General features: G+C 44.0%; 1 protein-coding gene across 2 annotated transcripts in view; it reads right to left on the bottom strand.

Moving 5' to 3' along the window:
- Positions 1–1,452: 1,452 nt before the first annotated feature.
- Positions 1,453–23,116, bottom strand: part of znf385d (zinc finger protein 385D) — a 147,543-nt gene continuing 125,879 nt past the window's right edge. For both annotated transcript variants that reach the window (XM_084336470.1, XM_084336469.1), the window contains 4 exons: positions 5,502–5,840; positions 4,618–4,799; positions 3,237–3,338; positions 1,453–2,523 (listed from right to left, as the gene is read on the bottom strand). In XM_084336470.1, the coding sequence (XP_084192596.1) occupies positions 2,287–2,523; positions 3,237–3,338; positions 4,618–4,799; positions 5,502–5,840 (860 nt within the window). In that variant the 3' untranslated portion in view covers positions 1,453–2,286. The remainder of the gene's footprint in view (positions 2,524–3,236; positions 3,339–4,617; positions 4,800–5,501; positions 5,841–23,116) is intronic.

Raw genomic sequence — 23,116 nt, forward strand, 5'->3', positions numbered from 1 at the left:
TTTTCTCTGCAGAGAATCAAGCCTGTGCACCAGAAAGGGAAAAAAGAGATTCCCCCATCAGTGAGGGGCGGCCTGGATGATCCTCTCGAGGGGTGTTCCCATGGGCAGCACACCATCCCACGTGACGGTCTTCACAGATGTGTCCCTGTCAGGCTGGGGAGGGATGTGTCGATCACAGGCAATAGAGGGCAGGTGGTCAGACCCCTCTACCCCTCTCTCACAGAAACGTGTTGGAGCTCAGAGCAGTGCTGCTGGTGCTCAAACATTGTCACAGCCTAGTGAGTTTGTGTGTCTCGGTTAGGACAGACAGTCTGACTTCGGCAGCCTACACAGAGTGGAGTTTGTAGCTTTGGGCCTCACTCCAGTCGAGAGACTAGAGGGTGAGACTAGAGGGTGAGGCTAGAGGGTGAGGCTAGAGGGTGAGACTAGAGGGTGAGGCTATAGACCTCCAGACTCTCTCCTTCAGTTCCACCGAGGCCCACTCCATGACCTCAGGAAGCCCTGTCCCAGGTGTAGCACGGCAGTGTGTGCCATTCACCCGTCCTCAAACAGCATCTGATGGCCCGGCTTCTGAAAGGCTGAACCTTGACAATAGAGTATCAATCCTGCTGTCATCAGAACTATTAAAAGCATGCACGCTTCTTCCACAATCTCTATTTACACAGGGAAGTGGCTCTCTTTTGAATCTTGGTGTATGGCCAAGTCTCTGGATCTCTTTCCTCCAGTCTCTGTAAAACAATTCGTAACTCCTTCACTGAGCCTCCAGACACTGTCAATTTCAGAGAGCATTTCGTTTAGGGTTAGCGCTTATCTGCATCTGTAAAAGCGGGTCCCTTTTTGTGACCATTACAATTTGTAACCAGGTCCTGTTGGCCATCCTACTTCCCTATCCCCTACCCATTGTCTACACCTTTAGGCTAGCTAGAACAAGGCTTTTCTCAGTAATTTCCCCCTCTGACTTGTCAGGGCGTTTCTATGCACAAGGGACACCTGTCTACTTGTTAATCCTTTTAGGGAACAGGAACCCGAGTATTCTTTCCTCTGATTTGTTTTTTTGGGTCAACTGGGGGTGTACTGATGTACGGAATGTTAGCTTCACCCTATTGTCCAATAGCCGAAGCAAGACGTGCAGCCAGTATTAATATAACATTGTTGTGTCTCTTTACCCATAAGTGAATGTGTATGCTGGCATAAGCATGCACTGTCCTTACTAATGTCATGTCACCCTCACCAACATTACCAAAGTAAGATTCTTTTATTTGAAATTGTTCACCTTTTACACATTGACAGATAATATACACAAGCCTTTGTGGTCCCTCAAGCCCAAGACATGGTCATTCAAAATGTGTGCTGGATATCAACTGGGATGGCTTGTGGCGGATGGCAAGCTCACACGCAGACACACCCACACACACGCACACGCACACACACACCCATTTATATACTGTATACTCACGAATGCACTCACACACACACACACACACACACACACACACACACACACACACACACACACACACACACACACACACACACACAATTATGGATGGACAAATACAGACACATAAACACACATTATGCAAGAGATAATACGACACATACTCTAACCATCTAACACACTCTAGCTATCTAAAGTAGACATCGACAGAGGAGGCATAAAGTGCAAACAGCAAAGACAGAGGGCCTTGTTCCTTTTTTTTCTCTCTTTAAAATCATAGACATCCTTTTAAACTATGAGCGATGGTAACCTCCACTAAAGCAATGGTCTTAGTGCCACACTGTATCTTTACAAATAATACATCCACATTTACAGTATAGCTCAAATTGTGCCTTGCATCACACATTAATGATGCTGCATAGTTCACGGTTTTTGTCTTATTGCGGTACAACATAGGTCCAGGTCCAGGGTTCTGGGATGTGGGTGGGGGAATGGCACAGGAGCAAGTTGGTGAAATACGCGTAGCCCAGATTCTATAGCTGAAGGAGTGGGTGGAGCGGACTAAAGCAGGAAGGAATTACAGAAATAGATCCATGGTGATAGTACTCCTGACACTGCCTTGCAGTCCAGTTTAGCTTGAGCTCCATGGATCCATGAAGGTATTCCACACAGGGAGGAAAGTGAAAATGGGTAGCTTGTTGGATCAATGACAGTAAGGTTGGCTAGTCATCAACCGATAGTGACGATGCAGCCGAGATGCATAGGGGAAATAAGAATTCTGACACGACTCCTCGGCCTGATCCAGGGTGAAGTCCACAGCCGGTCTGCATAGCCAGGGATGAGACGGGTCAATAGGGGGCAAATAGAAGCTGTGGATGGGAGGTCCTGATGGGTCCAGGGGCGGGACGGAGCAGCGCGGCAGAGAGGGCCTGTGTCTGAAAGAGGGTGGGGGTCGGGCCATGGTTGCTAACATGGGACCGGAGAGGGAAAGCGTTGCTCATAGCTGCTGCCAAAGCTGCCAGGTGAGCCGGCAAAATCTGGGCTGTCGGAGGCTGGCACAGCTCCTTACCTATGGTCAGCGTTACCTGGCAGAAGGAGAGGGAGAGGGAGAGAGAGAGAGAGAGAGAGAGAGAGAGAGAGAGAGAGAGAGAGAACACAAAGAACCATCTCAGCACCAAATGTAAGTCTACAAAAGGTCACTGAAGTTATTTGACTTAATCTTCTGTATCAGTAATGGAAAAGTTAAGGTCTCACAGCACCATGATGGCAGCAGTTGCCATGCGCTATCAATCATTGACTCAGGCATTGCAACCTTATGGGGAAGCATTCTTTACACTCCACTCATCAAGGAAGCTCCTCTCCATTAACTCAGTCGATGATGGGTTTCAGAAAAGTCATTTCCCCCATACTGTTAACCCCTGCGCCCAGTCTCACAGCATACGATGGGTATGATGTATGTTATTTTTATGAGAGCCAAGATGGAAAGTCAGGCTCCCCTTTCTCTTTTCCACATGTATTCCATATTGCTGCTCTTTACCTTCAACATGCTGGGCTTGGATCTACACTTTTTATTAGGCCCGTAAAACCCACCAACTGTAGCACCTGAAGGGTATGAAATAACAGAATAACGGTTGTGGAATTTCAAAAGATATATGTTGTGGTTAATCTTACGCTCATACATATACTGTATATATATATACTGTATACAGTATATACATCAACATGTGAATAATGGTGGTTGTTGTGTCTATGCAAGGATGTTGTAATGAGAACAATATTGAGACGTGGAGACACTCACAGGCTGTTTGGTCTGGCCTTTCTGGGGTTTTGTGTAGGGACTGTATTTGGGTTTGGCCGGTTTGCCTGCCGCTCTGTCTTTATGACGTCTGCTGCTGATGTGCTGAAAAGGAGATGAAGGACATCGTCAGGGCAGGTTAGGATAGAGTGGTCACACCAGATCATTACCAGATTAGAGGCTTCAAATGTAATTCAATTGTGCATAGAATATATTAGTTACAGGCTAAAAATCTGGGGCTGGGGGGGACTACATGTTGGTACTACAAAGAGGAGTGACAGATTTTGGAAAGTGGCTGAGAGTCTAAATATTTAGCAGTCCTTACAGTGAATTTGATAATAATTAATTCAAGGTTTTTAGTAAAAACGCAGATGAAATTTGTCTAAGTTAATTATTGTCAGAGGATCATAGCTATTTGAAAGTACTCACCAAACGTCACTGTCTGGAATATTGATACAAAATCTGCCCATTTTCACTGAGAAGTTTCAAGATGGCCTGACAAGACGTTCAACTAGTGTACCGTCAGAAATACAATGTTATACCAACTGCCATTTAATTGAAATACAATATTGGAGTCAGATAATTCTACATATGAAACAAATTCTCTTCATGATATCTGCTAAGTAAGTACAGAAAGCACATTGCTGAAATCATGATAAAAAAGAACACATAATAAACTAGACTGCAAGCCCTCTGGCTCCAAGCATCACATTTGACATTCAAAAAGAACATTCCATCTGCAACTTAATAAAATCCATACACGCATAGGAACCTGATGTTAACATTATGAAGTTTGTAAATCACTCTGGTTGACAGGGTGTTGACAGGCTGATTCTGGGGTTATAAGATGGTTTGAAGGTCTTCTTGTTGTGTGAAAGGCTAGCACAGAAAATCTTACGATCATCATGGTAGCAACCTCTAATCTTCCTCCATCCATTCCTCCATGTTTGTACATTTAGCAGTTTTAGAGATTTCTCAACGCAAATTAATATAAGTGATCCACCGAAGATGGCGACTGGCATCTGGAGCAATGGTCTACAGTAACTTCCCACTCCCTTCCTGAGCCCTATTGAATTGATAGAATTAGTTCTAAATGGTAAATGGTGCATTTATATAGCGCAATTTGTTCCTCACATTTGACCCATTCATTCACACACTGACGGCAGAGGCAACCATGCAAGGTGCCAACCTGCTCATCGGGAGCAGTTAGGGGTTAAGTGTCTTGCTCAAGGACACTTCGACACGCTGCCTGGGAGGAGCGAGAATCGATCCAGGAACCTCCGGATTACCAGAGGACTGCTCTCTCTCTCTCTCTCTCTCTCTCTCTCTCTCTCTCTCTCTCTCTCTCTCTCTCTCTCTCTCTCTCTCTCTCTCCCTCCCTCACCTGTTTTAGTTGAGTCTCTGAGTTGACATGCACATCACAGGTCTCACAGTGGAACGTTTTGTTCTGCAGGCCTGTGGTGGACTTGGGGGGCGGGGCCAGTTTGCTCTTGACCCCTGGTCGGGGGAAGGACTTGATGGAACCCACACCAGTCCTGGCCTCAATCATTGTTTTGTGTTTCGTACCTGCAAATTAGAAAAGGAAATCATATGTGGTTTCAACAATGATTCTCTAATGGACCGCAGCTGATTTCCAATCAGCTGTCACTGGAAGTTACTGTACAACTGATCATTGTTGAATGCTGAGCCAATATTGTTGGAGACTTCCAGTTAGAGAAAAGGAGCATTACTCAGCTAAACTATATAATCTTCTGGCAGGACATTTTGACAGGAGATTCTAAGAGGATATTAGCAAACACAACAACCTAAAAAGGAAGCTGGCTGTAATTTTAGCTGCAATGCACCAATGATACCAGTAAATCTATCCACAGAGTATTGAATATACAGTATGAACATTAACCTTGAGATACTTGTTGAAGGTAAAGTAAGATCAGTCGTATGTTGCTAGTCCGACATTGTGATCTACAATGCGATCTCTGTTGTAGCAAGGACATCTGGGAATATCCTGTGTGTGATCAAAGCTATAGATAGCAGCTCATTTACATCTACAGTCCTTTCTCTCCTCTGCGTAAACGGCTTCACCACAATCTGTTTAGACAATCAAAATCAATTGATGGATGACGACACTCCTCTCTGGAAATACTCTTCGCTGCCATGAGGAATAAACTCCCTGATAATAAAAAAAATAAACCAAAATCCCTGTCAAAGTGTGCATCAGTTCACAACCCCCACGGGGAGACGGTGGAAATGTCAATGTGAGTCTCTCACCACTGTTGTGAGCATCAAGCTGGGATGTGGAGTTGACAGCCACTTTGCAGAGTGAGCAGTATAACAGACGTTTGGCTTTTTCCTCCTCCGTCTCTGTGTTCGTCTCTGCATCGGGTTCGGCCTCAAGCTCTGCATCTGGCTCTACGGGCGAGCTGGGCTTTGACACTGTGTCCTCCCTTCCTGTGGCTGAGGTAGTCTCTGTGGCTGCGCTGGCGTTCAGAGCGAGCGTAGTCGCCAGGGATGTCAACGTAGGCACATTGGGGGGCACCAAGGATGCCAGGGGTTGTGCCAGTCGAAGCACCGGGGACAGTGGTAGTGGTGATGCACCTGGGATACTATCTGCAGGAGGAAACAGATGGGTTGTTGTGGAGCTCGGTTAGTTAATTCATTATGCAGTATGCTGAATATGATGGATGGGGGTTGTGTCTGTGAGACACAAATGCATTCTAGATGCAGTGTAGGTTATCAAGATGAGCAGATACTGCATTATGACAAACTATTTAATGTACCGTCAGTGAGCACCGCCAATAGTGAGAACAAATTAACATGTTATAGAAATAACCACAGTGCAGAAAGTCATTGTCTGAACTTTTTGAAAGATAGTCAGCCAGGCATGGATCAATGAAATCTGATCCAAGAGACAACACACCTGTCGTTAGATAGAAAACAGCGAGCCGCTCCCTCATTTACCAAAATGAAATACTGCCATGGCGGCATCTACTGATCGATGGCAATGCCTCTCAGTTCTCTATGCTCCAATGTCACAAAGTGAAGATCGGCCGGCCAGGAGAGCAGATCAATAGTGAATTATGTCATGCTATTTTTGCGAGCCATTATGTATGGCTGTTATTTATCCCAGCGGAGGTGTCAGAGAACTGTGAAACCAATAGAAGGTGGCCTGTCAAACTAATATCTATCAAGGGTCTAAAAATGTCACACCTCTGGCAAGAAAGGCCTCCTGTTCTGCCTACTGTTCTGTTGTTAGCCAAAAGGATCAATAAAGGAATATCTTATCTTATCTTACACAGTATGCATTCACAAAATGTGTTTTTATGCTTCATTAATTAGAAGTTCATATTAGCTATACCCTTGTAAAGCTGTAAAGGTAGAATTTGTAATGAATTTGTAAACATTTATTGTGAGTGATTCTATCTGTCCGCAGGTAATCTTGCAAACTAGAGGGCTGATTTGGATGAAATGTTGCACATGGGCTGACAGCAGGGCAAGGACCTAAATGTAATATTTTTCAGTTTTTTCAGTATTTTATTTACATAAATTTCCATCATTGTCCATTGAAATAGATATTTTTTGGGATTACTTTTTATCTCCACCAGCTGGTAGCATAATACAAGTGATTGAGTGACTTATGGGAGGATGAACTCAATAGTCTACTACTTTCAGTGTGTGTGTGTGTTTGTGTATGAATCAAGAATCAATCAAGAATCAAGAGGTTTATTTGTGACATACATACCAGGGCATACAGTGAAATGCGGGTGGTCATGCCCGCATTGATTGTGCAAAATACAATAATAAAATAGGCATAGAAAAAAAATGTAATAGGTAAGACACAAGATATGCATGATAAAAAAAGACATGCTAAGTTACTGAGAAACACTACTATACAATATACAATTTACAATTTAATGTATCTAAACTATACTATACAGTACCTCCTTCCTTTAAAGTGACTTTCCATTTTTGATAGTATGATAGGCAAGATTCCATTCTCGAGTTACAAGACAAAACATCCGGCGAGCGTCATTTGACAAGCCGTTCGGACGAGTGACCAGTCACCGCTGATGGTGAAAATGATTGACCACCATTGTAGCCAAGGAGCGTCTGTTCCGAAAGCAATCCCAGATGGGCGCTGACACAAGAAGACGAAGAGGTCCATTGTTTTGACTAAAGCATCGAAATGAATGGCAGCGGATGGCCATTTTGGATAATCATGCCGAATTTTTACTGGTACACACATTACAAAAAAATTCGTAAAACATACATTTTTCGTGGGATTTTTATAAACCTTGGACCTGTACTACATAGTACATACACAGTAAATTTCGTACAAAATTTTACTCAGTTTGAGTAAAATTTACTGTGTGAAATTTACTGTGTAGGACTTCAGGCTATGGAACCATTATGTTTTCCAGCTCCTACCTCTCAGCTGGAACTACTTAAAAACAGGCATCTGGCAACCAGTACAAATAAATGTAAGTATAGAAAACGTTTACTTCAGTGTGTTGAAACCTCTGTTACTCTATTTCAAAAGAGACCAGATTCATGCATGTGCTATAAGTATAAAGTATAATACATTGCAAATTACTTTTGCACCCGAGTTTGTAAGAGCCTTCTTTGGGACAAGTAATTGGTGATTAGGGATGGGTACCTTTCACATTTGAACCGATACCGGTACCGGTACCTGTGAATCGATACCGGTACCCAACGGTACCTTTTTTCGGTACTTTAGTCTCAAGAAATGTAATTTACCTACCTCAGTCGTAAAAAAAAAAATCCAAACTTCAAATAACTACAATTTCGACAGTTTTCGGCTTGTCATTGCTCCGACTGCTTTGTTGTTGAATCAAGTCAAATCCTAGGTAAGCATATATTGTGCGTGTGAACGTTGACATGAAAAAAAAAAAAAAAAAAAAAAAAAAAAAAATATATATATATGTCCGGTTTCTCACTTGATTCGATACTCGGTAGTACCGACGTCCGACGTGTTTCGGTTCGGTGCCTCAAAAGTACCGAATTCGGTACCCATCCCTATTGGTGATTGCCATCACTTCAATATGACAGATATCCGCGGAATTAAATAATTATAATGATAATAAATACGACACTATTTGTATCATTAACAATCACGTTTTACATAATAGTCATGACTCAACAAACCATGTCCAAAAATAAATAAATAAATAAGAACTAACCCCCGATCGCGATAGTGGAATAGACTATTAATATTCCATATACTGTCTTGTTATTATTATATTATTTATTGTTGGTTTTATTTATTTATTACATTGCTTGCGCACATCTAAGAGCCAGTGTAGAAATGGCTTGATATATGTTACTATTGTACTTACATTTGCACTCTGGTTGGATGCCAAATTAATTTTCGTTGTATTGTACTTGTGCTGTATGATGACAATACATTTTAATCTAATCTAATCTCATTTTGGGAGATTATATAAAAGAGTAGTTTAATTTTGAGTCACAAATACGCTGTCGCGCTACGGAGCGTGTGTATGTGTATGTGTGTGTGCAGGATATAGTATCAGATGCTGCATCGTTAATGAACTATAGATTTATATCGAATTCGTTAATCTATTTTTTGTCATTTAGTGCCAGATAAATGGCTGGCAATTATCGAATAACCAATATTTGGTCGTTATATTATCGATATTCGATAATCGATATTTGGTTATACTATTACTATATATATGTGGTGTTGCCAGACATCCTGCTGTGCAGGTACTTTATTGTATCTTTTATATTGTTTATCTCCTCTCTGTATGTATGTGTCTGTGGCTGTAGTGGGTGTAAGCCCAAGACAAATTTCCCAGCTGACAATAAAGTGACTCTTGACTCTATTCCACTATATCGCGCGATTGGGTTATTAACTCAATCTGCGCCGTCCACGATACGCGTTTGCTCGACAACCGTTGAAAGCCAATCATGTATATACGTTTGTTGTCCGTTTTCCTTTTTTTCGATTTTAATATTCTATTCAGTGTCACGGACCTGTATGTTGCCGTTAAAAGGCATACTTGGACCACACGGGTGCAGTACCGGCCAGATCCTGCTAGGTGGCAGTATCGAGAGTGCAGTAAACCCTGTTCCAGACCGGGTGTTACACTTAAATCCCTCCGGGCGCCATATTTAGCATACAATGACCCTCCATGCATGTATGTGCCAGATTATGTCGAGGACACAATGGTCACCAATACTGGAAATTACGATGAGACAATTGGAATATTCTTTTTGGAATACCCCCGATCATAGGTAAGGACTATCTGACGTCAATTCCAGCTTGATCGTACAATGTTTTCATATCGATCCAACTGATCAGCGTGTGTGGTGTTCAAAACGAATGCCGTTACTGGCCACCAAAGCATAAAAAAACGACCCCCCCCCTTTCATGCATTCATGATGAAACATAATACCTATTATATACATTTGATTTGGAAATAGTGGCGTGTCCAGGCAAGAAACGCCAACGCTTATAGTAGAATTCACGTAGCGCCCTATAACTCAGCTTTTCAGGAATGATCCCGGATCACTCCTAAACTATACAATATTCACCACGGGATAACGCGCAAATGTATACATGACATTTCTTTAAATTTTTTGCATGTTCGACGGAAAAAAGTCACTGTCAAAATGACCATAGTATTGTCTCCATAGCTATAATATGGAATATAGATATAGCTCTCCAAACATAGTGACGCACAGTGAAAATATGCTATGGAATCCTGGCGTGTTAGCTACAAGGATAAGGCTAATTGGGCCGGTGCCCAATGTGTTAAAGGAACACTCCAACATTTTGGGAAATTAGCTTATTTGCCATCTACCCTGGAGTTAGACAAGAAGATACATACCTTTTTCGTCTCTGTGCATGCATTAGGCTTAGGGAACAGCCGCACCGTTAGCCTAGCTTAGTGTCATTCACTGGAAGTAGGTTACACATTTAGCGTACTGTAGTTCCCAACAGTCACGAAATACACTCCAAATACAATCAAAATACAACTCCAAAACGTTCCTGTAAACATGTTGTGACCTGTGTATTTACCATGTGGAGAAATAAAAAATAATTGAATTAGACATTTCCGCTTTCTAAGCAGATATACGTGATTTTTTTTTGCCGATTTGGGTCCAAAGTTTTTTTTTTTATATAAATGTTTTTATTTTCAATTTTCAACATAGAACAAGACATCACAATACAATACCGTTAACAATAATAAAAATAATGACACTAACAACAGTAATAACATCACAAGACCGGCAAACAAAAAAGAAAAAAGACAATAAAAATTAAATAAGGAAATGACAATAGAAAATAAAATAAATAAAATAAAATAAGTGTGGCTTTCACGCGTGCGCATTATCTCGTGTGCTATATATATGTGTGTTCTACCTACCCATATGTGCGTGTGCTTTACCTATGTATATGTTTTATGTGTACATGCATATATGTGTGTTGTGAACGTGTGCATATGACCGTGTATTCCCTAGTAGCCCAGAGTGCATGTACAGTACTACTGCAGCCAAGAGGACACGTACAGTATCAATGTAGTCAAGTGGGCATGTACAGTATCATTGTAGTCAAGAGGGCATGTACAGTATCACTGTAGTCAAGTGGGCATGTACCGCATTACTGTAGTCAAAGGTATATGTACAGCATTACTGTAGTCAATAGAACATGTACCGCACTACTGTAGCCAAGAGGACATGTACAGTATCATTGTAGTCAAGTGGGCATGTACAGTACTACTGTAGTCAAGTGGATATGTACAGTATTACTGTAGTCAAGGGTACATGTACAGCACTACTGTAGTCAAGAGAACATGTACAGTATTACCGCAGTCAAGAGAACATGTATAGTACCACTGTAGTCAATAGGACATGTACAGTATTTACAATGCCAGTACCGTCAGACAAAACAAGGCAGCAGTGGGAGGTTACTGGTAATGGGGAAATCCGGCGAGTACAATGGTGGATAGTGCAGGCCCAATATGTGACAGATAGGGGTCCCAGATCTCATAAAAAGTGTCCAACTTGGAATGCAGCATACACGTAATATATTCACAGGGGATACATTCCATTATGATATTGTGCCATGACCTTATTGACGGGACCTCGTCCTTGATCCAAAACAATAGGATGTTCTTTCTAGCAGCAAATGTCAACAAATTGAACAGTCTCTTATGCTTGGAATTGGTAACATGAATATCTGGGAGGCCCAGCAAAAGGCAGAGGGGATCCAGCTCGATGGGGGTGTGAAATATGTCAGACAGTTCTTCTACAACGTCGTACCAGTAGCTCTGTAGTTTTACACAGGTCCAAAAACAGTGGACGTGATTTCCAATCTCTATCTTGCATTTAAAGCAAAGTGGGGACGTATTGGGATCCATTTTACTTTTACGGGCGGGGGTAATATGAATGCGATGCAATATTCTAATTTGGGTGGCCTTGGTGCGGTTACAAACCGAGATTATTTTTGCGTATGTCCACGTATCCTGCCAGTCTGCATCTGTGATTTCTATGTCCAAATCCTCTTCCCAGGACTGTTTAGTAACATAGGAAGATAAAGATGAATTAAGGTTCAGAGTACTATAGAAGATAGATATTTGTTTTTTGGGGATCTGCAAGGAGAGGGCTTTCTCCACCTGCGAGGTGGAGATGTCAGTTAAAAGTGAGGTGTCCTTGGTGATAAACTGCCTAATTTGTAGGTACCTAAAAAATTCCGCTTTCAATAGGCCATATCGCTGCTGCAGCTGTGTAAAGGACATTAGGGTCCGGCCATCAAACAGGTGGCCAAGATCGGTTATGCCCTGCTTATACCAGGTCTTGAAGCCGCCGCCGATTTGGTCTGGCTTAAAGTCAGGATTGCCTACAATCGGGGTAAGAGGAGAGGTCAGCTTGGCTCGGCCCTCCACCTTACGGACAGTCTTCCAGGCCTTGACGGAACATAATGTGATGGGGTTGGAGCACATCTTCCTCACAGACCTAAAGTCTTTGATAAATAGTAGGTTCCACAGGGGGGACTTAGATTGCGAGGATTCAACGTCCAGCCATATTGACAGTGGGTCTGATCTGAACCAGCCGACCAGCACCCTAAGGTGTGCCGCCAGCTGGTAGTGTCTAATATTAGGTAGGTCTAGACCCCCATCTTCACTATCCATCTGTAATTTGGCCATTTTCAGACGCGGTTTCTTCCCATTCCAAATGAATGAGCTTAGCCAGCCTTCCAGCACCTTGATAACCTTGTTTGTCAGCAGCACTGGGATCATTTGGAGAGGGTACAACAGTCTGGGGAGTACGTTCATCTTGAGGGCAATCCTACCCAGCCAGGAGATCGGTAAAGGGGCCCATCTAACTAAGTCTGCCCTTATGGTGTCTAAAAGAGGGGGAAATTGGCCTTAGCCAACGTATCATAGGTGGGTGTCACAAATACTCCTAGGTAAACGAAGCCGGAGGGCGACCAGCGAAATGGGAAGGGCTCGGGCAGTATCGGGATAGATTTGATTGTCCCAAGTGGCATTGCTTCGGATTTGGAAACGTTTATTTTGTACCCCGAGAAGGTTCCAAATGTGGAAATCATGCGGGTTAGACATGGAATTGAAGAGTCAGGCTTAGACACAAAGATCAGCACGTCGTCCGCGTAAAGAGTGATTTTGTGCTCCCTCCCGCCCACTCTAATACCTGAGATCTCGGCTGACTGCCTTACGGCCTGTGCGAGTGGTTCTATGGCCATGTCGAATAGTAAAGGGCTAAGAGGATCCCCCTGGGGGTTCCCCCGCTGCAGAGGAAAGTTGCTAGACCTAAGTCCAGGACCTAAGTCCAGGACCGCCGACATCCGCGAGTTGTAAAGAACCTTGACCCAGTCAATAAAGGTGTCACCTAAGCCAAATTCAGCGAGGGTTAAAAATAGATACGGCCATTCTACACGGTCAAATGCCTTCTCCGCGTCGAGAGACAGAACCACCGCGGGGTGGTCTGTCTCACGAGTCATTTGGATGATATTGAGGAGCCGTCTCATGTTGTCGGTAGAGTTCCTACCCTTAATAAAACCGGTCTGATCCTCGTTAATAATAAAAGGGAGTACTTTTTCCAGGCGCATGGACAGGATCTTGGAAAGCAACTTTTGGTCCGAATTGAGTAGGGCTATAGGCCTATAGGAGGCGCACTCCTCAGGGCATTTACCCTTCTTAAGGAGAAGGCAGATATTAGCTTCCCGTAGAGACTGGGGCAGTATCCCCACCTCAGCGGAGTGATTAAGCATTGCCAGCAGGGGATCTAATAGAATATGACCGAACTCTTTATAAAACTCGGATCCGAAACCGTCCGGGCCCGGAGCCTTACCAGATGGCATAGCCTTAAGGGCGCCCAGAGCTTCTTCCTTCGTAATTGGGGCGTTAAGGAGCAAGTTCTGATCTCTCGATACCTTAGGGAGGTGTAATTCAGCGAAGAAGGCCTGCATGTCAGAGAGAGCACCATCGGGTCGCTCGGTCCTATAGAGTTGGGCATAGAAAGAGGCAAACTCTTTGTTAATAGTTTTGGTGTCAAAGGACCTGACCCCGTTGGAGTCAGAGATTGAGGCTATTACTTGGGTGTCAGCCCTTTTTTTTGCCAAGTTAGCCAGGCACCTACCCGGCTTGTCACCGTGTTCGTACATTCTCTGTTTGGCAAATTTAAGAGAATATTCGGCGTCCTGGATCAGAAGAGTGTTTAGCGCCGCTCTGGTGGCCGTAAGCTCCATAAGCACAGCCGGGGCTGGGTTTGAAACATGCTGATTTTCAAGGTCGGCTAGTTTGGATTCAAGAAGTTTACATTGTTCATTTTTCTTGCGCTTCTTGGATGATACATAAGATATAATCAGTCCACGAGAAAAGACGATGTTTCCCAGAGTAGAGACGGGTTATCCGTAGAGCGAAAGTTAATTGAGTAGAACATTTTAAATTCCGATTCGAAATAGGAGACAAATATATCATCTTTGAGGAGGTATGGGTTGAGGCGCCAACGCCTCGACAGCGCTCTCTCTTCTGACAGGGAGTAGACCAGGTATATAGGGGCGTGATCCGATAGAACGATGCTTCCGATTGTGCAGGACGATACTAGAAAGAGCTTAGAGGAAGGGATGAAGAAATAGTCTATTCTACTGTTGCTCTTGTGTGGGCCGCTAAAAAAGGTGAACTTCAGTTCGGATGGGCAAAGGGTTCTCCAGACATCTGAGTATCCAGTGTCTTCGCATAGGGAGGTGAGCATCTTTGCTTGCCTAGAGGGGGGAGCCAGACTGGGTGGGAGTTTGTCAAGAGACGGTATGAGGTGACTAGGGGTGCACAGATATATCGGTCGGGTATCGGTATCGGCCGATAAGTGCCTTGTTGACTGCTATCGGCCTATCGGCCGATAAGCTCAAATGTGCCGATAGCAGTCGCCGATAACTAACCATCCATTTGTGTAGCGTCAAGACCAGCGTTTCCGTTAGAACATATTCGTGCCGGTCTGGGTGACCTGCAAGATTTCTATCCCCGGACATATTCCTGAAATTCCGGTCAGAGTTTTAAACAGCAGTCTGTTATAATCACATTTTTATGAGCTAACGAATTCCGTTATATTGGACATTTGTATTAATTACATCAAGCGAAGAATGAGAAATTGATTTGCAGAATCAAATTACTATCTCTCGCCTCCCAAGTTAGTGCGATACGCTGATCCAGCATCAAGCTCCCGCCCTGCAGGCTCCCGCTGCAGCAACTGTCACACGCACCCCCAAATGAATCTCGAGTCGACATCGCTTCACCTCGTTGTATCAGACACGTCACGCATATCATAATGTTCAACTTCACACACAGCAAACTGTAGTTGATCATCACATTGCCTCGTTTGCATGCAGAGAGCGAGAGGACGAGCCACATGCTCGTAATGCGTTTGTTGATTTCATTATAGCCTACATTTAGTTATAATCAATTATATGCATTACTATGTGACACGGCAGTCAACCAACAGTTGCATTATGATTAAAAAATGTCAACACTTACTCACCCCGTCTCGTTCTGCCTATCCGTTTTGTACCTGCGACTAGATCCCCATTGCATTGGAACAGGTGGACTTCTGCGAGGCTCGCAACGGTAGCAGCAGACTGGGGATGCTCTTTGTGGTTCAATCAATAAAGTGTACTTTGTGTACGTTCAATCAATGTTATCTCTCGTACATCATAGACGCTAGACTACTAGACTATAATGTCGTACCTCAGCCAGGAGAATTTAACTTTCCACTCGGGCCGCCGCCTGAACGCTCGACATTTGTTTATTTTCCGCGGGAGCATCGGCGGTCTCTGTGACTTCAGAAGACTCATCTTCGTTGTCAATGTCATTATTATTAGACCTGCTTGTGCTTGGTTTCATGAAATATTTGTTAAGTTTAGCTTGTTTGGCCATCTCTCTCTCTTGCTCGTATAGCTGTTTGTCGTTATTATGGTGGCCAGACAGGCTCAAAAAAAGAAAAAAAAAGATTCACATCCGAGCGGCGCCATCCGCGCTTTATTAGAGCGAAGCACAATGAAACAAATGTTCATCGCATAGGCTATTTAATTTTAGCCTATTTTAATACAATTCAAATAATAAAATTGTGCTTAGAGGAATTATTTCCACCGGACATTATGACCGGAGATATTTAAATATTCGGACTTCAACATATTTTGCCAGTCAAATACCGGTAATTACCGGCTAACGGAAACGCTGGTCAAGACAAAAAAAAAATAAGTTCACTCGCGACCTACCTGCACAACGCCCGCCGTCCGCCCCACACACACACAAGCTACTGCATCAAAGTTACTATTTATGATTAACAAGGCATTCGTTTTGTGGCATTAACGTTATATAGTTAGTGTTACACGGACAATAACATCAGCATATTATTATTACCCATAGCAGCAAGGCATTACTCCGAGTCCGTTCATAGCCGGGAGGCAGACGACTAACGTTACTGGTGAAAATGTGATTTACGTTGGAATACTCCTTTGCCAACTTGCTGTACTTTGCTTGCAGGTCTGCAGCCATTATTACTGGATTAAGAATAGCCCCAACTTTAGCCAACGTAACGTTATGGCTAAACCTTTAACATTAGTTAACCCTAGCTTTCGGTTAGCTGTTCAATGCTAATAACACAACCAAGCGAATCCATCAGATCTCCCCATCAACACCGCTCTGTCGGGAGGATGGCATTTAAGAAAGTATCTGCTGTTAAAATGACACAAACATTCGTTTTGTGGCATTAACGTTATTATAGTTAGTTACACGTTCAATTACATCAGCATAGTATTTACCCGAAGATAGCAAGCAAGCCGTGCATAGCTCGGTTACATTCCGTTGCTCATTCCGTACCCAACTACACATTCTGCAATCTGTTAATAAAGTTTTCAACCAGACAAATGTATAGAAAGGCTTTGTTTTATTATAACATTTGTTGCAGTAAAATCATTGTGTCTCGTTTGGCCATCCTGTGGAGCGCGCTGGTCGGCGGGCACTGCCGGGCAGCTAACGTATTAGCTTGTTGTGGTTCTGAGTTTGACTCGCATTCTCGCAAGCAGATCAATGGCGGCATGCCCCGAAGTAGAAAAATGAATAAACGCTTGGTGGTAAGCAGGAGGTGGGTGCTAGCGGTGTGGCGTAATTGGCCGAATCGACTGTCAATCAAAATGGTTCCATTGCATTGGTTGAAAGCTCTGGTTGAGAGAATAGTATCCCGCTGCAGGCCGCCAGAATGGTTCCATTGCATTGGTTGAAAGCTCTGGTTGAGAAAATAGTATCCCTCTGCAGGCCGCCAGACGATACTGGGAGAGGGATCAGTGATACCGTAAACATATTTCTTGATGTTTCCTTTTTTAAGTAAGTAAAGAGGCCTACAAATACAAACACACATACAAATATACAGTAGTTTAATTAAAAAAAAATAAAAAATAAAAAAAAAATATTAAAAAAAATATTAAAAAAAAATAAAAATACTTATTTTTTGCCACAATTATCGGTATCGGTATCGGTATCGGCCGATTGTGTTAGTTGAACAATCGGTATCGGTATCGGTGGCCAATTTTCATATCGGTGCACCCCTAGAGGTGACAATTAAAGTCTCCGCCCACAAAGGCGTTCTCAGAGGCCAGGCCATTAAATTCAGCAAATATCTTGGATAGAAAGTCAGGGGAATAGCCTGGGGGACAGTATACATTCATAAATGTCATTTCTTTACCCTTAAGAACCCCTTTGATAATCACATAGCGACCTTGGCTATCCACAGAGGAAGTTATAAGTCTAAAGGGGAGATTTTTATTGATCAATATGGCCACGCCCCTACTAAACGTAGAATAGTTTGTAGCAAAGACCTGTCCTACCCAGCTCTTTTGGAGTTTAGCAGTGTCGTTGGGCCCCATATGAGTTTCTTGTAAAAAAGCAATCGACACATTCTCCCTCCTTAAAAAGGTCAGAATCGCCTTCCTCTTAGCCAACCTCTGCAGGCCTCGAACATTCCAGGAGCAGAGCTTGAAGCTCTCAGAGTTAGCCGTAGCCATAGAACATTGAAGGGCCTGTAGGTGGGGCAGACCTGGGCAAGCCTGTGGGCATGTAGAATTCACTTAACTTAAACACTATGCACACGTATTTCGAGCCATACATAAAACATATAATAATGACATAAAAAACATAAATGTGTGGGACCGGTGGGTCTTTCCCCAACATCACAGGGACTCACCAACATTTCCAGAGACTTCAAACCTACCACTCGTAGAACCATCTCCGTGGCCAACTGCCACATTTCCCTGTATACAAAAGTGCCTCAGAGTGTAAAGCAAACAAGAAAAAATCAAATTGAACCATAAGCCAATAGTAAGGTCAACGGCTGGAACCCAGAACTGTCTGGGGGGTGTATCTGCCAGGCATGCTGCGACAAAACAGGCGCGCAGTACCTCCACCAGGCCGGGAGGGGGCGATACCCTGTCCGCGAGACTGTTATCTCCCCTGACGCTGGTTCGACCCTACACAGTTATGCCTCCCCACCAGAGGAGGGCGCTGTGCCGGGGGCCGCCCGCCGCTCCCGCGAGCACATTGTCAGCAGCAAACATTAATGGGAGCCATGCGGGTTGCATGAACCGGTTGAGAGTCAAACAGGTGGCGCAGCCACGAGACCCCATCTCGCTCGACGTGTAATCAACAGTAAATGCATCCCGGTGGCAATGATCAAAAACATGGCCGGGAGCTGGTATATCGCGCAGAAGTTATAAGCGTGGCAGAAATATCCGAAACAGAATAGAATTGGTCCCGCTCCTTCCGAAACGTTAACAGTTAGCAACCTAGCCCGTGGCTATAGCCGTGCAACAGTACAACAGTCATATACAACATACTTGTCCCCCTCCTCCCCTTATGTCAGATAGCGAGAGAAAAATAAAAAGATAACTTTCCAGGCGAGGCCTAATGTCAAGTATTCATCCATACTCACATATGTAATAAGATATCAAATGCGACCCCTTTCTGTGTGATAGCCGTAGCAGTATGCTAACGGTCCATCGCTACTACCACGTCAGGATCTGATGAGGCCGGTGTCGGGTCCGCGTTCAGCTCCGGTGGAGCCAGCGTCGGGTCCGCGTCTCGCCCCGGTGAAGCTGGTGTCGGGTCCGCGTCTCGCCCCGGTGGAGCCAGCGTCAGGCCCACGTCTCGCCCTGGTGAAACCGGTGTCGGGTCCGCGTCTCGCCCCGGTGGAGCCAGCGTCGTGCCCGCGTCTCGCCCTGGTGAAGCCGGTGTCGGGTCTGCGTCTCGCCCTGGCGAAACCGGTGTCGAGGTCCCTCTGGGCTGGGCCCTCAGGAAGTCCACGGCGTCCTTGGGCGATGGTAGATGCAGCCTGCCCTCCTTGGTTCGGATGATTAGCCTCGCAGGGAACTGGAGCGATGGTTTAAATCCGCGCTTGTACAGGGGCCCCATGACATCTCGGTATTGTGATCGTTGCTCGACCACCTCGGGGGGATAATCTTCGAAGATAGAGACTGGTTTCCCTCTGTATGTCAGATTCCCTCTCCTCTTGCGAGCTTCCAGGATAATAGTCTCTTTGATCTTGTAGTGATGTAAGCGGGCAATTACGGCCCTAGGCCTGGAGCCTGGTGCTGGTCTGGGTGTTAGCGTCCTGTGGCATCGGTCAAGCTCCGGTGGTGTAGCGAGGACATCTTTCCCCATGATTTCCACCAGGACCTCCGCGAAAAAGACACTGGGACGGTTGCTGTGCAGGGATTCGTCCAGGCCCAGGATGCGTATGTTTGAACGCAGACTACGTGACTCAACATCAATTAGCTTGTTTCTTAGCTTGTCGATGACTATATCCTGAGCTGTGCATCTTACTTCCAGCTCCGCCATCCTATCCGACCACCTATCCATGCCGCCCTCCACGGAGGTCAAGCGTTGGGTATGGTCTGCGATCTCCTGCTGGAAGCCGTCGAGTCTAGACTCGAGCGAGGCAGCAAACGTTCTGAACTCCGTGGTGAAGGCCTGTTTGAGCTCCTCCATTAGCTTAGCCATGGTAGCCCCATCCACAGGGGCGGCCTCGCTTCTCAAGACTCGTGCAGTCATCACGCTCGTTATTCTTTTCCTTTTTGGGTCGAATAGTACAGTCTTAGATACGGATGTTGTATATTAGTGGTTCAATCATCTTGAAAATAAAAAAAAGGCTTTTTAAAGTAAAATAAAAGTTCGGGAGTGGCAGCGTGGCTCAGAGACGTTCACATCCTTCCGACCCGGAACCGGAACCCCCTGGGTCCAAAGGTTAAAGACTACACTTACTTTTCAAACGCCAATGTCTCATATTCTAGGTTTGATAACTTTTTGATCTACTCAAGGCATCTGCATATGGTAAAAAACTGTTGTATCAACCCAATCACACTATCAGACCATGCGAGAATCGAGTTGACCGTTCGTCTGGATGGAGAAAAGTTCACTTGTAGGCAATGGAGATTCAATACCTCACTGTTTAGGGATGAAACATTTAGATAAAAAATGAAGGTATGGATTAAAAATTATATAGATGAAAACAATGATCCTAACATGGACCCAAACATAATCTGGGAAGCTGCTAAAGCCACTCTAAGAGGACATATTTTCTCATACACATCATTTAGTAAAAGGGAAGAAATCGCACACACAAAATAACTAGAAAAAGAAATTGAAAGATGCGAAGCCCTCCATAAAGTTGCAGCAACAGAAGACAACTGGAAACATTTAGTAACTGCCAGAGCCAAATTAAATATTAAGACTACAAATATAATCATGCAACAAATGAATCATGTTAGACAAAAACACTATGAATTTGGCAACAAACCCAGTAAACTATTAGCCCACCAACTAAAGAAAGAACAAGCCGAAAGGACTATAAAAGCAATTCGGTTTAAGGGCGAGATCACATATCATCCAAAAGAAATCAATCAGGCATTCCAGGAGTATTACAATATACTATATGAGAAGAAACATAAGTTGGAAAACGAAGACCAGGATTTTGGAAACGTACGTTATGTCAGTCTTTTCATACGGAGCAGAAGCATGGACGCTGAATGAAGAGGCAAAGAGGATGATAGACTCTTTTGAAATGTGGACGCTGAGGAAGATGCTGAAGATAACATGGAGGGATAAGATCAAGAATGAGGAGGTACTGAGAAGAGCGGATATGCAAGGAGGACAGCTGCTGGAGAGGTTGAAAAAGAGAAAGATGGAGTTGTGCGGGCATGTTCTGAGAGGATCCAGCAGGGAGATGTTTAAGAAGGTGGTGATGGGGAAGGTGGATGGAAAGAGAGGAAGTGGAAGACCAAGAAGAGGCTGGGTAGACGACGTCTGTGATTGGAGCGGAGTGAGAGGCGGAGTCACGGAGTTGGAGAGAAGAAGTGGGGACAGAATGGGTTGGAGAGTGATAGGCAACCTTCGGAACGAAGAAGCCACCTAATGATGATGATGATACAAATCTCAAGGTAATTACACACAGGATGAACTGGATAGATTCTTAGAAGGTATCAAAATGCCAAAGCTTTCCGAATCAGATCAAGAGAGTCTTAATGCACCCTTTACCGAACAGGAAATACTAGCAACAATCAATTCAATGCCTATAGACAAAAGTCCAGGGCCCTTATTTATCAACGTTGCGTACGCACAGATATGTGCGTAACCCGTGCGTACGATCATTTTTTTTTTTTTTTACTTTGACCAGTCACCTGGTTCTTTTAGCGTTTATCGCTTTTTCTTCGCATTCATACTTGGTCAAGTTCGACCGACAGAAGCAGGCTGAAAGGGTTCAGATGGGGGGGAAAGACACTCTGGGAAAGGCACGGCTGCCGTCTGGGATTCGAACGCGCTCAGCCCCAGATCCGCGCGAGCGCGGTTGTCCACGGCGCTGAAATAGCACTCGCGGTACGTGGTGAGCTACTGGAGCTCCCGCGTACGATCATTTCTAAGCAAAGTGTGGGACTTATCAATTTGAACTTGTGCTTGACTTTGTACTTATATCTACGCACAGCTCGGAGCATGCGTAGCTGGCGCCCGGCGGTAGAATATTATACTGCAGATGGACTGCATCAGTTTCAACGCGGAAATAAGCTTGCGTTCATTAGTTTGACTGACGTGTTCTGTATGACCCCCGTAATTCATTATAGTTAATTGTAAAATAGCAACAGTAGTGTAATTATGGTCAAAACCCTATAAATATCATTTGGAATAATAGGTCTTTCCTTCTGAATGAATGCAGCATGGTTTATATATAGCGTTATACGAGGTGTACTGACTGCGCTCCGCTAGCCCCTTTCGTGACTGTGATGCACCGAGTGAATCCACAGTCACTTGCTCCTCAATAAGAAACCAACCTATGTTGACCATGAAGGACTGGTTCTGGCCGAACCGTTCGTTATACAAGTATCACAGAGACATTTCAAAGGTACTCACAGTTGCACGAGGGTTTCAGACAGAGATACGGGATGGTTTGAAAGCTGCGGCGTTGCTAATAAACATTTTAAATATTTTTTATAAACTGGTCAACACTGCTCAAAATGGCATTATTTCCGGCATTGGCTGCCTGGTGCGCCTGCGCTGTGATCACAGCGCATGCGCATCATGCACCCAATGCCGGAAATAATGCAGTTTATAAAACATATTTAAAATGTTTATTAGCAACGCCGAGCTTTCAAACCATCCCGTATCTCTGTCTGAAACCCTTGTGCAACTGTGAGTACCTTTGAAATGTCTCTGTGATACTTGTATAACGAACGGTTCGGGCAGAACCAGTCCTTCATGGTCAACATACGTTGGTTTGCTATTGAGGAGCAAGTGACTGTGGATTCACTTGGTGCATCACAGTCACGAAATGGACTAGCGCTCCGCGTAACTCAACTCGTTATTATTTTGCGCATAGATTGCAGAAATACGGGAACGGTTTGATTGGCTTTGCCATTGTTAAATGTAATAAGTGGAATTTCGAAGCTGTAAGCAGAATACAAGTCATATGAACACCCACGATATATAAGAAAGAATAAAAAACGCATTGCAACAAGAACAGAGGTTATTTGTTGAGTTTATGTGTATTACAAAACCCTTGCAATAAATGTGTCTTAAATGAATGAAACACATACATGCTCTGGATACAGAGCATATATCGTGTGGGTGATATGAATTGTATTCTGCTTACAGAATTCCACGTATTTAGTTTTACAATGTCAAAGCCTTTTAATATAAATCAAAACGTTCCCATATTTCTGCAATCTATGCGCAAAATAATAACGAGTTGAGTTCTAACAAAGAATGTATTACATGCTGGGTAGGCTGATAGAGTAAACTATGATATGAATATGAATATGATATGATATAACTTAAGGTATACTGGTC

This window comes from Notolepis coatsorum (genome assembly GCF_963971535.1).
Source record: "Notolepis coatsorum genome assembly, chromosome: 19".
NCBI classification, from domain to species: domain Eukaryota; kingdom Metazoa; phylum Chordata; class Actinopteri; order Aulopiformes; family Paralepididae; genus Notolepis; species Notolepis coatsorum.